General features: G+C 41.0%; 1 protein-coding gene across 2 annotated transcripts in view; it reads left to right on the plus strand.

Annotated features, from left to right (window-relative positions):
* Positions 1-16,784, plus strand: part of PITPNB (phosphatidylinositol transfer protein beta) — a 65,704-nt gene extending 48,920 nt beyond the window's left edge. The window contains exons 9-12 of one of the 2 annotated variants that reach the window (XM_004429842.3): positions 7,879-7,989; positions 10,057-10,179; positions 13,536-13,621; positions 14,807-16,784. In XM_004429842.3, the coding sequence (XP_004429899.1) occupies positions 7,879-7,989; positions 10,057-10,179; positions 13,536-13,583 (282 nt within the window). In that variant the 3' untranslated portion in view covers positions 13,584-13,621; positions 14,807-16,784. The remainder of the gene's footprint in view (positions 1-7,878; positions 7,990-10,056; positions 10,180-13,535; positions 13,622-14,806) is intronic. The other variant, XM_004429841.3, reaches the window with a different exon arrangement.
* Positions 16,785-18,633: the final 1,849 nt, after the last annotated feature.

Genomic DNA, 18,633 nt, shown 5'->3' on the forward strand with positions numbered 1-18,633 from the left:
TTATATGTAATGAAGCAGACCTTAAAACATGGCTGATTTTTTTGAGTGCTTGGTTTGGCAGCTAGGTTTTTAATTTACTGTAAAAAATAGTATTTTACACTTAGTTTGTATTAATTATGCGACTCCTGCAGAGGACACCAAAGAAGCTGTTCCCTGTCTTTGAAACTGAGTGCCCCGGGAGCAGTACATGACTAGTTTTAGCCTTATCTTGGATACTGAAGGCCTGTGTTCTCAGGCAGAGCCAAAGGACTCAGGCGTGGACGCATGGAGTGTCTTACTCAGGTTCGAGAAGTAATTTGACAGGACGGGCCTCTTGTGGAGTGTCTTACTGACACTGTCAGGGACATAAACATTTCCTCATGACTTGCAGGGTGAGCTTGTGATGTCACTGGTAGAGTAATTGGATGCAGGCCTGAAGCACATGTCATAGTTCTGATTAGTGAAATGGGTGTGAGCTACAAAAATACTAAGTTTGGAGACATGGAAAATGTGACTGATCATCCTCTCACAGGCAGTAAGCTTTACTGTCTTAATTTCACTTTGCCTATTTTTGTGAAATTCGTTTAACCTACAATTAGTTTAATCTTCTGAACTTTATCTCATGTTTACTTCTTCCATTTAACATTTTGCATTTGCCAAACCAGATAGGAATCTCCTGCCTCTGAACTCAGCTGAAGTCCTCTATCGATGACCTTCTCATGGCACTGGGTGTGTCTTGTGTCAGGGTGGTGGTTTTTGTGTGCATTCTGTCTTCTTCAGACCCTACCTCCTCTGTCCCCCATTACTGACTGAATTTTCAGCCATAGGCTGTCTGACTTAACCTTGATATGCGGCAGTGCCTAGCACAGAGGTTTGCTCATAGTAGATGTAATAGATATATGCTGTTGTAGATCCTTACCTGCTCAAAGTAGATAGTTAAGTTTTTGCTGAATACAAGTTAACTGTCTTAAGCCAAATAAAAATCAATCAAATGTTAAGACTTGCCATCTACTTACAGAGAATATAATGTCCAATGTAGGTCTGTCCAAATGGCTACCAAAATCTAAACAAAATGGAGGGAATGAAGAGTATGATGAGTTGGCGAACTGGGTTTTGCTTGAAATTTCAGTACACATACTCCACATATATTCTGGAATCTCCTATTGATATTTACTGATGCATGCACTGGCAACCGCACCAGCAGTGCATTTATTTTTAACTTTCTTAGTAAAATCTGGGTTGGAATCTTACAGTACAAAATCAACGCTGAAATTGAGCATTCAGATTGCCTAAAATTGAAAAATTAAAATATGAAGAGAGTGTGATCTTAAAGAAACTGCTTTGTCCTTGAAAAGTATTACCTCTGCTTAAGTGTAGTGTATACCTGTTCCATCTTCACCCCAGCACATTTTAAATAGGAAGACTGTGCAGAGTTGACGTGCAGCGTGAGACTGTGAGAGGACTACAGTTTTAGAAAATGAATTCCCAGAATACATTTGTGTTTTTTTCTTTTAATTCTCTTTTACATTTGTATATGTTTGTTTGTCACAGATAGAAAAAACTAGTTCTTGTGGATAACATGGGCTGATTGCTCACCATTCCAGTTAAACACGCTGCGTTTTGTTTACTCGTGTTGTGTGGCTCCAGTATGCATTACTCCCCCTTAGGCCTCGTCCACATGCCTCAGCGTAACTTAATATGTGTCGTTAAATTAAAAACATGATTTGAGTGTAGGGGTTTCATTTATAGTTAGAAACATGAAATGTAAGGAATTCAGTGAATACACAAAGTATTTAAATACAGTTTTGGAAACATTTCACAACTAGCTAGTGCTTGCTGTGTTACAGATGAAACTTAAATTATGTAGAATGAGTCATAATTTGGAGTTCTTCTGTTAGTCCATGACTTTAATTTTATAGAATTTCTGGTTGTTCTTGTCTTTTGGTAACCAGCCGTTCTTTAGCTTTTATATGCAATTGTTCTTTTACATTTTTTATGCTTTAATCTATATAAAACTTGTATTTATCAGCAAAATAAGTTTATTTACTCTTAGATTAGGAAAGAGATAATCCTCTTTTGCCTTAGTTTAGGAAATGTTAGATTTGTGCTGGATTGGACTCATGTGTGAATTATCTAAATTCAGATTTTGGCTTTTCTTGTTTTGGGATTATTTTTTCAGCTGATGAAGAAGAATCAGAAAACATTTGTATTGTGTGAGGCCAAAGAGGAGACTTTGCTGTGCCCCAGCAGTGAGCTTCCTGAGGCCTGGGCAGACAAGCTGCTGTCGGGATCTGTGGATCCTAGAACACTGCTCTGAATGTGAGGTCCCAAATATTTGTCCCATTGAGATTTTTCACATTTTAAAAGTTACACACTTTTTCTCAGAAATATCTCTGATAACCGTGAAGAGTTGATCGTATTTTACTCTGCATTTATACATCATTTTTGCTGTAGAAGTTTAATGTTAGGAAAAACTAAATACGGACTGGACTAAAGTTATATAGTAAAGACCTTAATTCAGCTTTTAGCTTGATTTTGTCTAGCTTTGATTTATTAAACATCAGAAAGAAAAGAGACAGGAAAACATTTAGATTGTTTATAGTCAAAAAAGAATGAAGATTTGAAATAGCACCCAGATAATTTAGGGCAAAGTAAATCTTTGTCCTAAAATACTCAGCTGGGGGCAGAAACTTTTTTATAGTCTATTTTTTAAGCATGTTAGGTTTTTTTCTGATTATAAAATTATATATATATATATATTTTTGTTGTTGTTGTTGTTGTTGTTGTTGTTGTTGCTGAGGAAGACTGTCTCTGAGCTAACATCTATTGCCAGTCCTCTTTTTTTCCCCAAAGCCCCAGTAGATAGTTGTATGTCATAGTTGCACATCCTTCTAGTTGCTGTATGTGGGACGCCGCCTCAGCATGGCCAGAGAAGCGGTGTGTCGGTGCACGCCCGGGATCCGAACCTGGGCCGCCAGTAGCGGAGCGCGCGCACTTAACCCCTAAGCCACAGGGCCGGCCCCCGTGATGTTTATTTTTAAGTTTTGAAATAAAGAATTGTACACAGAAGAAAATAAAAATCAATTTTTAATTGATTTTTAATTAATCACCATTTAATTACTGCTATTATATTTCCTGATTCATGTAGTTTATTGTGTTACAAATGTTTATACCATACTTAGATACCTATTTATATTCATATAATGCTTTTTTTTTTTCCATGTTGTTAACTGTTCTTTGAAAAGATGGTTTTTAACGGCTGTGTGCTTAGTATTAGTAGCCCATTGTTTGGAAGGCCTGTGAGGTATTTCACCACTCTAAGAAGTCCAGGTTTTTGCCGTTATAAATAAATCTACAGTGTTGTTACTTTCTCACCTGATGAATTGGAAAACATTTGTGAAAGTGGAATTACCAGGTTAAAGGGCATATAGTATACATGGGATGTGAACAGCTTTAGGACTTTAATTACATAGTGTTAGATTCCACCCCAGAAAGATGGTGCCAAGAGGACTCCTTTGGCTTTTACTTACTACAGCTAGGCAATTTCACTATTTTCTGTTTCACCATTATGTGTGGAGACTTTTTAAGCCATTTCCTTAATTTAAGCATTAGTTTTAAGACCATAGCTTAAATTAAGAAGTGAATTACAGGGGCTGGCCCCGTGGCTTAGTGGTTAAGTGCGCGCGCTCCGCTGCTGGTGGCCCGGGTTCGGATCCCAGGCACGCACCGACGCACCGCTTCTCCGGCCATGCTGAGGCCGCGTCCCACATGCAGCAGCTAGAGGGATGTGCAGCTATGACGTACAACTATCTACTGGGGCTTTGGGGGAAAAATAAATAAATAAATAAAATTACAAAGTGGTTGTACCATTTAAAAAAAAAAAGAAGTGAATTACGTAAGTCATTTTTAGAATTGGATGAAACCTCAAATATCACGTATATATTCATAATAATAATTGAAGAAAAAATACATAGCTTCTATGTTCTCAGCTTTCTCCTGGGAATATTTGAGATTATGTTTCTGAAAGTCACCTCTGTGCCTCACACTGTGAGGTTTTGATACTGTGGAGAGTTAGGCCAAGAAATAAAGGCATCAGGCTGTTGGTTTACTTGTTTGTTTTTTAATTGGTTTACATATTCTTCCATAAACTTTTTTTTTTTTTTTTAATAATTACTTGTATGTTGGATGGAAAACACAAAGCAGATTGCGACTGAATATGCATTTTAGATCTGGGGAAGATGGCTTAGAGAATTGGTTCTTTTTTGTCTTATCACTTATAGTTTTGAAACTAAATTTTATAGACTAGTGTTACTTTATAATTTACCAGTAGTACCTTGATTGATTTGAGCAGCCTGCCAGAGTCACTAAAGAGAATGTGAGAAACAAACTTAGGTAATTGTTGAAGTCGCATGTGTGTGCTCTGTTTTTGGAGCCCAAGTATAGGCATGTTTGTATTAAATTTAGCTTACTCTTTAATTAGAACCATGCTTCATCCTGCTGTCTTTATAAAATGGTAGGAGAATTCTGAAGAGTTGGTGTGTTACTGGAAACACCCAGGTTTTCTTTTAACACAAGATGTCCAGTGATTTGGAGTTTCCGAACGAAGCTGTCAGCAACCCATTATTAATAGGACCTTGGAGTGTTCCACCTGGAAGGTATCTTAGGGCTCATCAGTGGTGCGTCTGAGGTTCTCAGCCATGGAGGAAATTCAGCATGGGGTATTTTGTTAAGCCCAGGCATATTATGGAATAAAATACCAAATGATAGAAAGTTTTAAGACAAGCCATTGGATGTCAAGGACATGTGCTTACCACCTGCAGCCCTGGGCCAGCCTGCCCCTTGAGGAGCTGAGTTCACTCACCCCTGCTTTTAGTGTCACGTCAGTGGGTGGTGGAAAGCTCTGATAGAGCCTAGCCTTTCCTTTTAGTGATGGAGAAGCGAGGCCCAGAGGGGTTAAGGATCCTGCCCACCTTACATAGAAAGGGAGCTGCAACCCAAGTCCTCTTACTCCTAGTCTAGTGCTATGCTGGGCAGGTGTATTTCACAAGTTGGAGTACTGTATTCTACATATACCCAAATTGTGTTTCATATGAAGATTTTCAGTGACACTCATTGGATAGAGAGTACCTCAACACTGGCTTGTTGCTTATTGAAAAAATTATCTGTGAAGACCAGCCTTGTCATTATTTCAATAAGGCTTTGTGCTCAGAAGCTAGCTCTGTCCTGTGGAAGGCTGGTTGACTGCTCTTACACACACCAGAGCCCAGCTTAAGTGCATGGGGCCTGCAGGTCAGGGAGCGGGGGAGAGGGAGTTGCAAATAGATTATTTTATCCCGGCCACAGTGTCCACAACAGAAGAGTATCCTTTCTGATAGAGATTATTGGCACCAAGGGTAGTGGTTTTATCGTTATTTATGTACGTAATTACTCTCCTCTCTACCAGCCACTTTTGTGTTCTCTGACAACACCTAGCATGGGCTGGGTTGTAAATGGTACCTACTTATTACTAGCTGAATTAAACTTGTTCATAAAGTAAGAGGTTGTGTGTGTGTGTGTGTGTGTACGTGTGTACATACACATCCATGCTGACTTTTCACATTGGTACTCTGTTTTATGGGAGGGAAATCATGGAGAAATAGAGCTAAGCCAGCCAAGTTCTTCTGTTGACATAGAACTCACCTACAGAAGGACAGTTTGCTGTACATAATGTTTTTATTTAAACGCTCGTATATTACCTCATTGATTTAACCCATGTACCAGGTCATTATTCATAAGATGAGGTGTTATTACAGAAGAGATTTTCTGAGAAAAGTTGATCAATCATGCAGGATTCTTCAGAACTTGGAGTCCTATTAATAATACCAAAAGAGAATTTTTTCATATATCCTAAAGAGAATTCACTGGAAACTGGAGCATTATTGAGGGTTTGGGGAAAAAAATGTGGTCTATTTGTATGATGGCATAAATGAAGAATAATCTTGAGGTTTTAGAATAAGACCTAGAAATTCATCATTTTTTGAATTTATATGTAGCTGAATGGAAAGAATATTTGCTCACACACAACGAGCTTATTGAAAGTGGAATGTGTGAGTGAGTTGAAGCTGACAAGAAGTGACAGTGGCACACAGTGTGACTGATGCTGGCATTGTCATGTCTTGAGTGCTGTGTGAAGCTGAGCACGATGGTGAAGAAGGGAGGAACCTGTGTAAAAGTCTGCTTTAAATTTTCAGTCAGTACTTAGTTTTTATAAAAAGGGTGCCCATGATGTTGCACATGACTTTCTACACTTTTGAGACACTTTATTTAAAATTGCTTTGCAAATTTAAAGAGGTAAATAAGACTGTCTGAAAGAGTAAGAGAGGGAGAGAACTAATATGTACTAAGCCCCTGAGTCCCACCAGCTGAGCACGGAGCATGCTCTGCCTTCTTTAGTCCTCACAGCAGTCCTGAGATGTAGCTGTCATCCTGTAAGCACACCAGCGTTGGGGCTGAGAGTTTACAGAGCGGCCTTTCCTTAGACCACACCTGCAGTCGCCTCTGCCGTCTGTGTTTCTTTGATCAGAGTACCGGCCTTCTGTGCCAGGCTGTGAGCTCCTGAGCAGGCCGTGTCTACACTAGCTCCCTGCTGTGAGCCCAGCCCAGGCTCCCTTCGGGGTCAGCTCAGGAGTGTCGGTCTCCTGCACACACCACCCTGGAAGAACCATAATGCTAAGGGGGTTCATAGTGAGAACCCTGAGGTGTGCTGCAAGCCCCTGGTTCACCCCCACTCACCCCTTCTGCCCAGATAAACACGCTAGTACGTGTACTGAGCTTGCTAAGACAGAAGCCTGCACTGAGTGTCATAGAAATTGTCCGTAATACTATAGGTTGGAATCCCTCCCACCCAATTTTTATAATGAAAAATTTCAAAACCAGTCAAAAACTTGAAAGAATAGAACAGTGAACACCTCCACTTAGAGTCAGCGGTTAACACTTTGCCATATTTATTTTCCCCTTTCGTCTTCTCCTTTTTCCTCCTTCCCTCCCTTTCTCTCCACACAAACCCGTATTTTTAGTGTTTTTTGTTTTGTTTTGGCTGAACCTAAAAATTGAGTGAATTTTTATACTCTGATCCTAGGGTGACGTAATCTGAGAATCTAAATTCTAATTGCTTTTTTATATTTTCTTCTGAAAGTAAATTGCAGGCTATATTTTCTCTCTTTTAATACAGATAGTCCCCCCACCTCTCTTCTTTGCTCTGTTTTTTGTTTTGTTTTGTTTTTTTAAATATTTTCCCTTTTTTACCATAACAACTCTTGGTTTGATTCCCTTACTACACCATTTTAACTATGAGGTGTAATCATTTGTGGAAATCGGAGTCCGGATGTATGGGATTTGCCTTCGAATACTTGATAATTATAGATCATTTTTGCTGCTGCTTCCTTTTCATGTCCTCCTCCTATTGAAAATACGTCAGTTAATAAACAGCCCCTCCACTTGCTGAGGTTTAAAGACATAGAAGACAACTAAACTTCCTCACCGTTTTTTATTGTGCCTTCCCATGTCCACAGCAGGAGTGCAGTAATGGTGTTATGAGGACCCTTATGTGTTAAAGGCTCACTATTGATAGGATGTGAATAGAATTTGGTATTTAATATGAAATCTGAATAGTGTAATTTGAGGCAGAGCAATGCGCCTGTTAAACTGTAGAGCTGGGAAGTAACTTTGTGCAAGCAGGGTTTGCAGCAGTGGAGTACTGCTGCTCTTGCTGAAATGATTTTGAGTTTCCAAATACCTGAATTAAACACAAGAGATTGTAATTTTCTTCACGTATGTCTGTGATGTCGTTACACAAGTCAGTTTTAATCAAAACATAAATATTTAAGTCACGATTTCTCCTTTTCAATTTTCCTCATCTAGAAGGAGCTGGCAAACAACCCTGACTGTCCTCAGATGTGTGCCTATAAGCTGGTGACCATTAAATTCAAGTGGTGGGGACTGCAAAGCAAAGTAGAAAACTTCATTCAGAAGGTAAAATCTGTTCAGAATGTGGTGACTAAAATTTAGGCTAAGATTGGAGGTAGCTGTTAATGGGATATTTTCTCTAACAACTTTTTTTTCCTTTATGAGGTGAAAATTGTTCTCCCTATATAATTCTTCTCTGCCCTTCTTTTTCTCCCTAGAAACAGCAAACACAAAGGCCAGCGGAGGTTTTAAGGGGCTATCTTTGGGGAAGAGCATAGTGGTTTTCTTCCAAAGCACTTTCCTGATGGCTTGCCCAGCTCTTCTGTAGAGAGCCCTTTCCACATAAAGCATGTCCCCAAGAGGCCCTGGTGTCCCAGTGTTGGCCAGAGGGAGAGGCCAGGCTCTGTCCCAGCTCAGCTGGATGCCCCCTCAGCCCCTCAAGCCCCCTCAAGCCCCTTTCTTGTGTACCTGGCACTTTCTTGTCAGGTGTCTTCTTTAGAGGTCCTCACTGAGAATCCTTACACTCTGAACCCAGAGTGACATAATCTGAGGATCGAAATACATTCTGATGACCTCTTTTTTATGTCTTCTTTATTAAATTGAAAGTAACGTGGGCAATTTGATCTAGAAAGGGGAGAATTGCAGTTGTATAAACACACATTGTAAACACATAAGGAATATGCAGAGTTTCTTCAAGCTTTACTTTCCTTGTAGTGTGAATGTTTATTCCATTATCATTATAAAGAAGCCCCTGTTGGGGCCGCCCGGTGGCTTAGCGGTTAAGTGCATGCACTCCGCTACAGGTGGCCCGGGTTCGGATCCGGGGTGCACACCGACGCACCGCTTCTCCGGCCATGGTGAGGCCTCGTCCCACATACAGCAACTAGAAGGATGTGCAGCTGTGACATACAACTATCTACTGGGGCTTTGGGGGAAAATAAATAAATAAATAAAATTATCAAAAAAAAAAAAAAAGAAGCCCCTGTTGTATCTCCACACCCACAACCAGTTGTGTCTGAGTTTCACCGTAAACTGTAACTGCTCCAACATTTTTTTAAAAAGGGTCGTAAAGTGCTGGAAACTTTGATGGTTCTTGGGCCTGCTGCAAGTTGGCCCACAGTAGGCACTCTGTAAATATTGGCTTCCTTTCTTCTTCTTGGATCATAGTAATAGATAACCAGTCCAGTTCTGATAAATGGAAGTCACACATGTAATTGATGAAGTCCCTTCTGTTCATGGAAAAAAATGTAAACTCTGAAGATTGTCCAAAAGTACTAAAGTACTCACGGTTGAGTGCACTTTTCTCTCTTCTTGGGAAAGTTTAGTAAAACTTTAATAATCCATCAGTTAAAATCACTAATTATATACATGGTTTTACACTATACATACATATATATAGTGGCAGTAACATTAGAGTACAAAAATTAATGGAGAGTTTGTAATAATTCTTAATGCAATAAAACACCTTACTCCAAAGAACCTAGGAGTCTTTTCTTTCAGTACATTATTTTATTCCACCTCGGTATTCCTTTGGATTTCAGAGAAGTTAAGAATGACAATGTATAGGTTTTTTTTTTAAAGATTTTATTTATTTTTTTCTCCCCAAAGCCCCAGTAGATAGTTGTATGTCATAGCTGCACATCCTTCTAGTTGCTGTATGTGGGACGCGGCCTCAGCGTGGCCGGAGAAGCGGTGTGTCAGTGCACACCCGGCATCCGAACCCAGGCCGCCAGCAGCGGAGCGTGCAAACTTAACTGCTAAGCCACGGGGCCGGCCCCGACAATGTATAGTTTTAAAGCAGAAGAAATCGAGTTGACTTTTGGTCATTGATATTTAGAAAAAGATAAAAATAAATCAGGTTCAGCAGGAGTTTATGTTGGATCAGAGTGTACACACTACACTTTTTTTGTTTGTTTCTACTAGGAGAGATTGTTTCACATTTCACTGGGAAATTTTTGTTTTGTTGTACAAAATGATAATAGGATGGAATTAAGATTTCCAGTAATCGACGTAGAGTGGTCTTTTCAAACCAAGTATATGTAGATTTCATGGGTTAATTGGGGCACATAAAGTTGGTGTCATTAATCTTAGGTTTTTACCGTCTTATACTACTTTTTTTCTTTGTTTTAAAAGCAAGAGAAAAGGATATTTACAAACTTTCATCGCCAGCTTTTTTGTTGGATTGACAAGTGGATTGATCTAACAATGGAAGACATTAGGAGAATGGAAGATGAAACTCAGAAAGAACTAGAAACAGTAAGACTTCCTGTTCTGTGGAAATTCTCTAATTTTCCCTTTCTAAAACTGTGTATGTGCTCAGTAAGTGTAGACGTGGAATTAAGAAGAGTGTTATTAAAAGCTATTCCCTAATCTGTATACCCTCATCAAAATCGAGTTTCTTAGACACTAATATCCCTTCTCATGTTCTCATTTCTCTTTTGTTGCACATCTTTCATGAAAGTAGACTAGTGCTTTCTTGGTCTAGAATTTGTTGCCTGTAAAATGCCCACTGGTTTTGTATTCTTTTTCATGCATCAGCTCTCTGTGCTGGTACCTGGTTCTCATTCCTTTTAGACGCTCACTTTATCAGACCAAGTTGCTTTTGGCTCATTTTGTTATCACAGTAAGTTGTTAATGTTAGCGCAGTAAGTCCTAGGTCCCTCTTCTGCAGAAAAGATAAGCCTAGTGATATTGTCACTGATTCCAGAAGTGCCTCCTCCTCCCACAGCTAGCAGTGAATGCTTATTCCTTCATAAGCCTTAGGCGGAAGTTCAGGTGATCCTCGGGTGGAGGTCAGCATGCCTCGTTTCAAAGTTAAGCCACCAGGGAGCAGGCCCTGCAGTGCGTTAGCACCCCCTTTCTCCCAGGGACAGAGTCTTCCCTGACTTCTCTTCCACATGTCTGGTTTTGCTTTTGCTCTGGGCTACGCTTCTTTTCAGTTGAGAGTAAGGCCCCACGGGGGAAATGAACTCAAGGAATGTACAGGATAGGCTAGTGGTTTCCATGCAGTCATCCAGAGTCCTGCCAGCAGTCCCAGTGTTGGAAGCCCTGCAGGCGAGAGTGTTTGACGAACGCCTGTGTGTGGGGCAGGAACTCCATTTAATCACTGGCGAATGGCAGCAAATCAGGTTCTTTGGCACAGAAGGAAATCTATTTGTCTGGCACACAGCATCGTGAAGAATCTGTGTTTAAAATTGCTTACTTTTGGTGATTACGGCAGATCTGCTTCTAATTAGCTTTATACAAACCTTCTGAGAGGACTAGGACATATTTTCTTTATAAGGCAATAAAATGTTTTAACCTTATCTTATACATAAAGTAAACTTTAGGCAGTCTCCAACTTATGAATGGATTTTGTTCCAGAAGTTTTTAAGTTGATTTTTTGAAATTTGGAACATGTTTTTCCATAGAGACAGCATTATAAATGGGGGTTTGGTTTCTAGGCCAGCCGATGGAAGCCTGTTTGACTTCAGTCTCTCATACTAATAGTGTGACTGAGTTCTGGATCTTTGGGAGTAGGGTGATAGGATGGTAAGCATGGAAGACCCTTATTTTTAGGCTGGCCTCAGGCAAAATATTTAAACAGGTGAGAGTAAGTCATGGGTGCTTCCTACCTCTCTTTCCATTCCTCTCTCCCACTTCTGGCTTCCCTTTCTCAAGAGTCAGATGCCCTTCTCTCAGATGCACCACCGCCCAGTTTTAGTTCCTTTTTTCCTGCCTTGCCTGCTTTCCCCTCCAGCTGCTCCAGGCTCCAGAGATACCTGCCCGCTCTGCCTCCAGCCCCTCAGAGCAGCTGCTCTCCGCTGAAGATTAAACAGAAAGCAGCATGATTACACTTATTCTCACTAAGCTCATGGTGCAGCCTTGGCATCTCCAAAAAGAATTTGCCAACACCAAGATAAAAGAGAGACTTAGCTTTGTTGGTTGGAACTCTCAGCATGGAAGCTTTCTTTTGGTTTTGATTTTTATGCTGAAGGCCTGTCCGTAACATGAGGAAGACAGGTCGTGGTTGAAGGGTGGTGAATGGAGCCCTCCCTTGTTTGGGCTCTGAACCCCTTGTACAGAACTTGGCTGAGAGCTCTTCCTCCCCCAGGGGAGTGCTCTTACTTCCCTCACAAGTTCTCAGTCTCATGATACCTGAACGCTGAACGGTCCCAATGTCAGCACGATGAGAGCCCTGACGAGGAGGTGGCAGTGGGCCTGCAGGCTCAGCTGCCGCTCCATGCAAGTCAGGTGTCCATGAGTTGGGAATTACACTTGAAAAGAAGGTGTAAGATAGACAGGTAGTTACACAGAAGCCCAGTTTATTAGGAAATGCCATCATCATTGTACCCACATGGCTCAGACTGACTGATTCTCTCATGAACTTGGTAGAAATCTGTCGTTGGTTCAGGGTTGGGGCTACATGACAGTTTCTTTGTTAAATATTTCAAAAACATTTCAAGACACATTTCAGCGTTAAGTGCTGATCATCTTAACGTTAAACCCCGTCTAGGTTATTTTGCTCTGGATCACTGGGGAGTGCTTTATCCCACATGCATTGCTGCTGTTCTGAGTCTTAACGGTTGGTTTGTGAGCATCTTCAGAATCTGGGCAGTGTCATGCCTGCAGGCCAAAGCGCCTACCCAGAGAACATCCGCCTCCTGAAGAGGCTTAGCATTCTCAAGTCCTCCTCACCATGGAGGAATTTCTCCTGTTCTTGAGGTCCTGTTTCCCTGACACCTGGTGATAGAATTTGATACATTGTAATTCTCTTCTTAATTCGCAAATATTTTAAGAATTGGATTTCTTTCAAATGGGTTTTGGCCCTGTAGAGAAGGAACAGCATCTTGAGAGGTTAGGCATGAGAGGAATGCTCCTGCCTGCCTGTAATCCTGCAGAGAAATCCTGGGGTCAGGCCCAGCCACTGAAGGAGTACTTTGGGTGAACGTTATGCCTGTTCTCAACTGGCACTTCTGTGGGGGGTGGGGAAGGAGCGGTGAGTTTTAGAAATGTATTTATTGCATTTGTTCCTTTTTTCTCACATTCTTTTCTTAATTTGCTCATTGAGTTTTTTAATTGTCTGTAGGCTGTTGGTATGAGTGTCTGTCCTTCCTGATGCATCCTTATGTCCTTCATTGTTTCTCATGTATTGTTCCTGTGCTCCTTTGTTCTTCCTTTCATCCTCCCTCTTTTCAGTAAACTTCTCATCGGGAACTCTGAGGGACCCTGGTCTCAGAAGCAACAGAGGTGACCACACCTCTTGGCTTCCTGTCTGGTCTAGGGACTATGAGGAGATGAACAGGACCATCGGGGCATTTTCTCACGTTATATTGGTGAACAGTTTATTTATCCTGGACTGTCTTTGATAATTTCGCATCATCAGTCTGCAGGCTTTTGTTTTCTAGATTCAAAAATAGATATCATTTTTTGTGCTATGTAAGAAAAGCCTTTTGCAAGATTTTCTTTGGACCGAGATTGCTTGCGGGGCCTCAGAACTTCCTTCTCAGTGTGGATATGGTTATCAACAGGCAACGGTCTCCCCAGTCTCTTCTAGGTCTTTTTCTCCCTCGCTTACTAACCCAACTTAGAGTCTGTGATTTTAGCAGCTCATGATTTTATTTTACATTTAGATGCGTAAGAAGGGTTCCGTCCGAGGCACGTCGGCTGCTGATGTCTAGATGAGTCCCCGTAGGGTCAGAGACAATAATCAAACTGTGTAAGTGAAGACCTGGGTAAAAGAAATGTTTAAAAACCAATGCCTTTTTGGTAATGGGTAGTTACCTTGCTAAGCAGAGACTGTGTGGTTTAATTTTTAGAATTTGAGATAAGCATTTTGGCAATTGACAGTGAACACTTGCGTCACTATTCTGTAAGAATTTTCTCTGTGCAACAGGCTGTATTTAGTAGTCCTGAGCTGTTTCTTAGTGTTAGAGGTTAGAAGCCGGCTGCCAAGTGCACATATTGTCGTGTAGCACTGTCCTGGAAGCCAGCTGAGTTTCAGCGATAGCCGTTAATTGACCTGTTTCTTAGTAGGACCATTTGTGGTTAGTTAAGGAAATATGTAAAGGCATTTTAAGTCAAACAAAGATCCTTCATCCCATACCATAAGGGCCAACCTCAATAATTCATTTTAATTGAAAAAGTTTTTTGAACACCAGAAAGTCTTCTTTCATGTTGAATCTTCAGTTATCTTTACAGTTAGCTTTCATATGTGTAAATACACTTGGGTTTTCATTTACAGTGTAAAACATTTCCATGGTCTTATTTCTCTGACACAAATTTATATGCCCAGATAAGAGATTTTCCTTGAGGGGAAAAAGCCTCAGAATCTACCCCACATATTGAAACCAGTGTGAGGAACCAGAAATCGACAGTACACTCATCATTTGTTACTATTGAACTGTGATGTTTACTGAGGAAGAGAACAAGATGGAACACTCTTACCACTCCGCCACGAGTCTCTGCCCTCTTAGTGCGCTACCTGCTCTTTCGTTATTGCGCACGGGAGAAATGACGTGTTCAGTCCTGAAGGGAAGGAGTTGTACCAAGTCAGGATGAGCTCTGCCAGGATTCCTCCACAGCCCTTTCTTTAAATTCAGTGTTCATTTGTAAAATATTATGTGATCGTTACTTTTCTTAAGTTCTAAATTGCTGTGATTTATTTCTGCTTCTAATTGATTTTCCCTTTGATGAAACAATATGTTATGCTACTAATAAGACCAAAATCTTTGACAGATTAAATTTTTAATCTTTAAAATGCAGTAGTTGGGGTACATTTTCTGCTAAAGGTTTTGCTACATGGAGGATTTTTTTCTGGAGAATGTGTGTGACAAGCTACTGTCTAGCATTTTTTGTGTCTCTGTATTTTAACACGTTGCACTGTCTTTTGATTTTCTTACAGTTACGTAATCAAGGTCAAGTGAGGGGAACAAGTGCAGCCAGTGATGAGTGAAGAAGAATCTGACCAGTATCTTGCAGTGTTGACAGTTCCCAGACGTGTGCGTGTGACTCTATACTCACACGCACAGGTCCCCAACCACATGTATATATATGTTGGTGTGTGTATGTCTGTAGCTGTATATAAAACGCATGTAGAGCTACAGACACCGTACACACACTTGTGTATATATGTACATACAAACATACTGAAGGGATTAGTACAATTTCTCCAAGTACTGTACCTATCTTCAGCAAGAATGCAAAAGAAAATATTTTCAATATATATACCTGGAACAGATTTTAATAATTATCAGAGTAATACCATTAATGGACAAACTGACTGCGATGTAATACTAGCTGGTATGTTTCATAAATGTCAAGTTGTGGACCAATATATATATAGCCTTTTATTACGTTTCTGTTCTTTTAAATCAGTCTCATATAAATCTTATTTTAGTCCCATAAGCAACAGACTCCCACAGAAAAATTTATTCAAAATCTTTTGGTATTCCAATGAATCTGGAATGTAAACTTCGAATGTATTTATAAGGATTTATTTCTGGACAGTCATTATCTTACAGCTTAATTGGACAATATCTGTTAGTAAGAAGTAAAGTTACAGGGCAGTTTTTACTTGTTTGCCCTGAGGGGAAATACCGTTTTTAAAAAAAATTTCCGGTTTTTATTGGATTTTTGTATTTTAAATTTCAAGTATTTTTCTACATCAGACCTAGCAAAAATGGAGATGATGGTTTGTGATTTATAATAAAAACTATACAATTTTCAGGCTTCTGTTAGGCAAACGAAGAAATTGATGAAGAAATTAATAGCATCGTAGGCTGTTTAGAAAAATTGGAAGTATAGCACTTGCATGGAGTCTTGCTTCTGAAATGACTGTTTTCTGAAATTACAGCTTGGAAACTATGCAAATGATCTAGATTCCTCACAGCTTACATGGTAGAATATAGCTAGTGATGATGTGTTGCTCTTTTCATGTTGAAATACACTTGAAGGGGGGAGATGCTGACTTTCAGATAGGAAGAATTCAAGAGGCAGCATGAGGCTTGCCTGCACGCAGGCAAGAGGCCTTGCTGAGGGGCCAGTGCACCTCCACCCGCTCAGATGTGCTCTCAAGTAGGACATGATTGGAACGTATCCTGAATAAGCATCGTGCAAATGCTGGTTAGAGGCTGCTGCCACTTTTTTTTTTTTTTTTTTAAAGAAAGGAACAATAGCTAGGTAAGATTTTCATCAGCTTTCTCTGTCCGAATCCAGCGTTCCTCTTGTCAGTCCCGGAAGCTGGACTAGAATGATGTTGTTGAAGCCTTCATGTCACAAACTGTCTTCTTTAACCTCTCGTCCCTCCTACAACACGCCAGGCCCTGTAGTCACATCACATTAGTAATCTGATTTGCTGACAGTCCTGCCCTCCCTGATCCTCGTTTTCCCACATGTCTCGTGTCCCCACTGAAGTGATTGCAGTGACTCAGACAAGGGTGTTTGGGATCACTACTGCAGTGCGGGTCCTGTGATCCTCTGCTCCACGCCCCACGTTGCATACGTCCTCTGTGCACTCAGGATCAAGACTGATGTTTACTCTCTGGGCACTGCTGTGAGATAGGTTGTCAGCGCATAATCATTGTCTGCAAAGTATTTGACGCGGGGAAGATTACTGCTGATTTTGTGAAGTAAAGAGTCTAGCCCTCTCCTTTTAATGAACTTAACTCTCACTGCATCTGTAGCATCATTGGGAGCTTGGGCACACATGGAAATGAGAGCCCGGCGCATGGATTTTAATGTTTTTCTAACGACTGTGGAGATTTGAGGGAATGTGTGGTGAATGTAAAATATCTAGTTTACTTGGCAGTCTCTTGTGTAAATTACAGTAAAACAAAGTAAATGAAATTTAAACAAAAAATAAATTTGATCACAAAATGCCACTTGTGTGCTTGAGTGGTTGTTCCCCTGATGCCACATCTAATTCAGAACACTGCAGACCGCTTCTCTGCTGTCTTTTCAGGAATTCTCTAATTTGCAGCACTACCACTTCGGGAAAAATAAAGAAAAAATGGTGTTTTATTTTTTATTGCAAACTCCTGTTCTTGAAATGCACCTGTGCCACGTTATGTTGTTACGTTTGGTTTCTTAAATAATTTTCTGCTCTAAAGGCCAAGCAGTAAACTAAAGAAGGATTATTAGCCTCAGAGGTTTTTTAAAAATTATTTGTAAAGGGGAAAAATACGGAAAACCCATAGCACTTTTAAAAGCACTCAGTAGGGATTTTGCCATTAGATTTTGATTGTTTCAAGATTGTGGGTTTTTGGTTTGGGGCTTTGTCATCTCTCTCCAGCCTACTGTTTTTGGATGTGTAACAACTGTTTTCTCATGGTTCCAACTTCACATTCTAGAGCTGCTCAACCTTTGGAGAGGTGGCCAGCGATATGGATGGATTTAATATATAATGTTCTATTTCCGGAGCATTCTTTTGTTTGTTTTCTGAGGTAGTTTTCGTAGTGTTTTATCTCAGACATCATGTTTGCAGTCACGTTGACAGGTTGTCGCTCATGCGTTCAGCGATCTGAGCACTTGAGGCCCAGCACTCAGGTCTCGCTGGAGGCACCAGGATGGAATAAAAGCAGTGCACGGTCCAGTGTGGGAGACAGACATATGAACAGGTAAATTACAGCTCAGTGTGATAAGTAGTCACTTAACAGTAGATCGTTGGTTGAGAGATCTTAGACGTGGTCCACGTTGTGCAGACGAGAAAGCAGAAGTCCAGGCCATGGGCAGCTGGGCCCCAAGGAGCCCAGGGTGCCGGCTCTGGGTGGGCGCCGGCCACATGTGGGCTGGGGTCAGGCGCACCCCTCCCGGCCCCTCGCTGAGTCCCGGCCTCCTTGTCTGGGTGGAGGCCACGATGCCCAGCTGTAGAGCGTTCAGGATCAGTTGAGACGTTGTATCCTCTAGCGTATGGTGCGCCCTCTTCAGTGTGAGTTCTCCCTCTTGATTCTCTTCCTTTACCAAACTGCCTTCTGGTTGATCTCAAGTCACTGCGGACCTAACACCTGGCTTCTGAAGGGCTCACCTCTCTCTGCCCTCTTCAACTTGCTAAGCCATGAAGTTTCACAGCCTGACTTCCTCCTGGAAATCTTGTCTCTGAGGAAGTAAGATAGCTTCCTTAAGTAGTTTTGTCCATCTCAGCAGCTGACTTAAGGGGTCGGTGTGGAGTTCTCTGTTGTTGACCATTTGGAAGGAGAATGTTCTGACTGTTCTTAGACCCTCAGATCTGATATCATGAAAGCCACTGAATTTTGAGGTTGAGTTGTGGGTACAAAACTGATTTTTTCAAGTTACCCTCAGTGGCAGTTTTAGAGTTTGGGACTTCACATGATTGGGAGGGAGGGAAAGGGCCAGGGGACAGGTTAAAGATTGTCCCGCTGAGCATGGAGCCTCTGCTGCCTACAGGGGGTGCTTCCTAGGAACCCTGCCAGCATCATTTGGGGTTATGTTTTCTGACTTAGAAATATTAAGCAACAGTAGGTCCCTTCAAAACCAGTTCTTCAACCAGATTGGACTGGGAAAAGGAGAAACTGCAGAGACTCTAAAGCTGCCTCTCACAAAAGTTCCAAGCCCCTGCTAAGTGTTTAAAGCAGTGCTCAGCACTTTGGGACGCCTGGCACTTGAATGGCCATCCTTTTCTTCCTTCTGCAAATACCATGTTGAAAGACACTTGAATTGTTTGAAAGGAATTCAGAACTGATTTTGTTTGCTTCCCACACTCCCTCAAGATCA

The sequence above is a fragment of the Ceratotherium simum genome, chromosome 35 (assembly GCF_057802395.1).
Source record: "Ceratotherium simum simum isolate JZ-2026a chromosome 35, ASM5780239v1, whole genome shotgun sequence".
Lineage (NCBI taxonomy): Eukaryota > Metazoa > Chordata > Mammalia > Perissodactyla > Rhinocerotidae > Ceratotherium > Ceratotherium simum.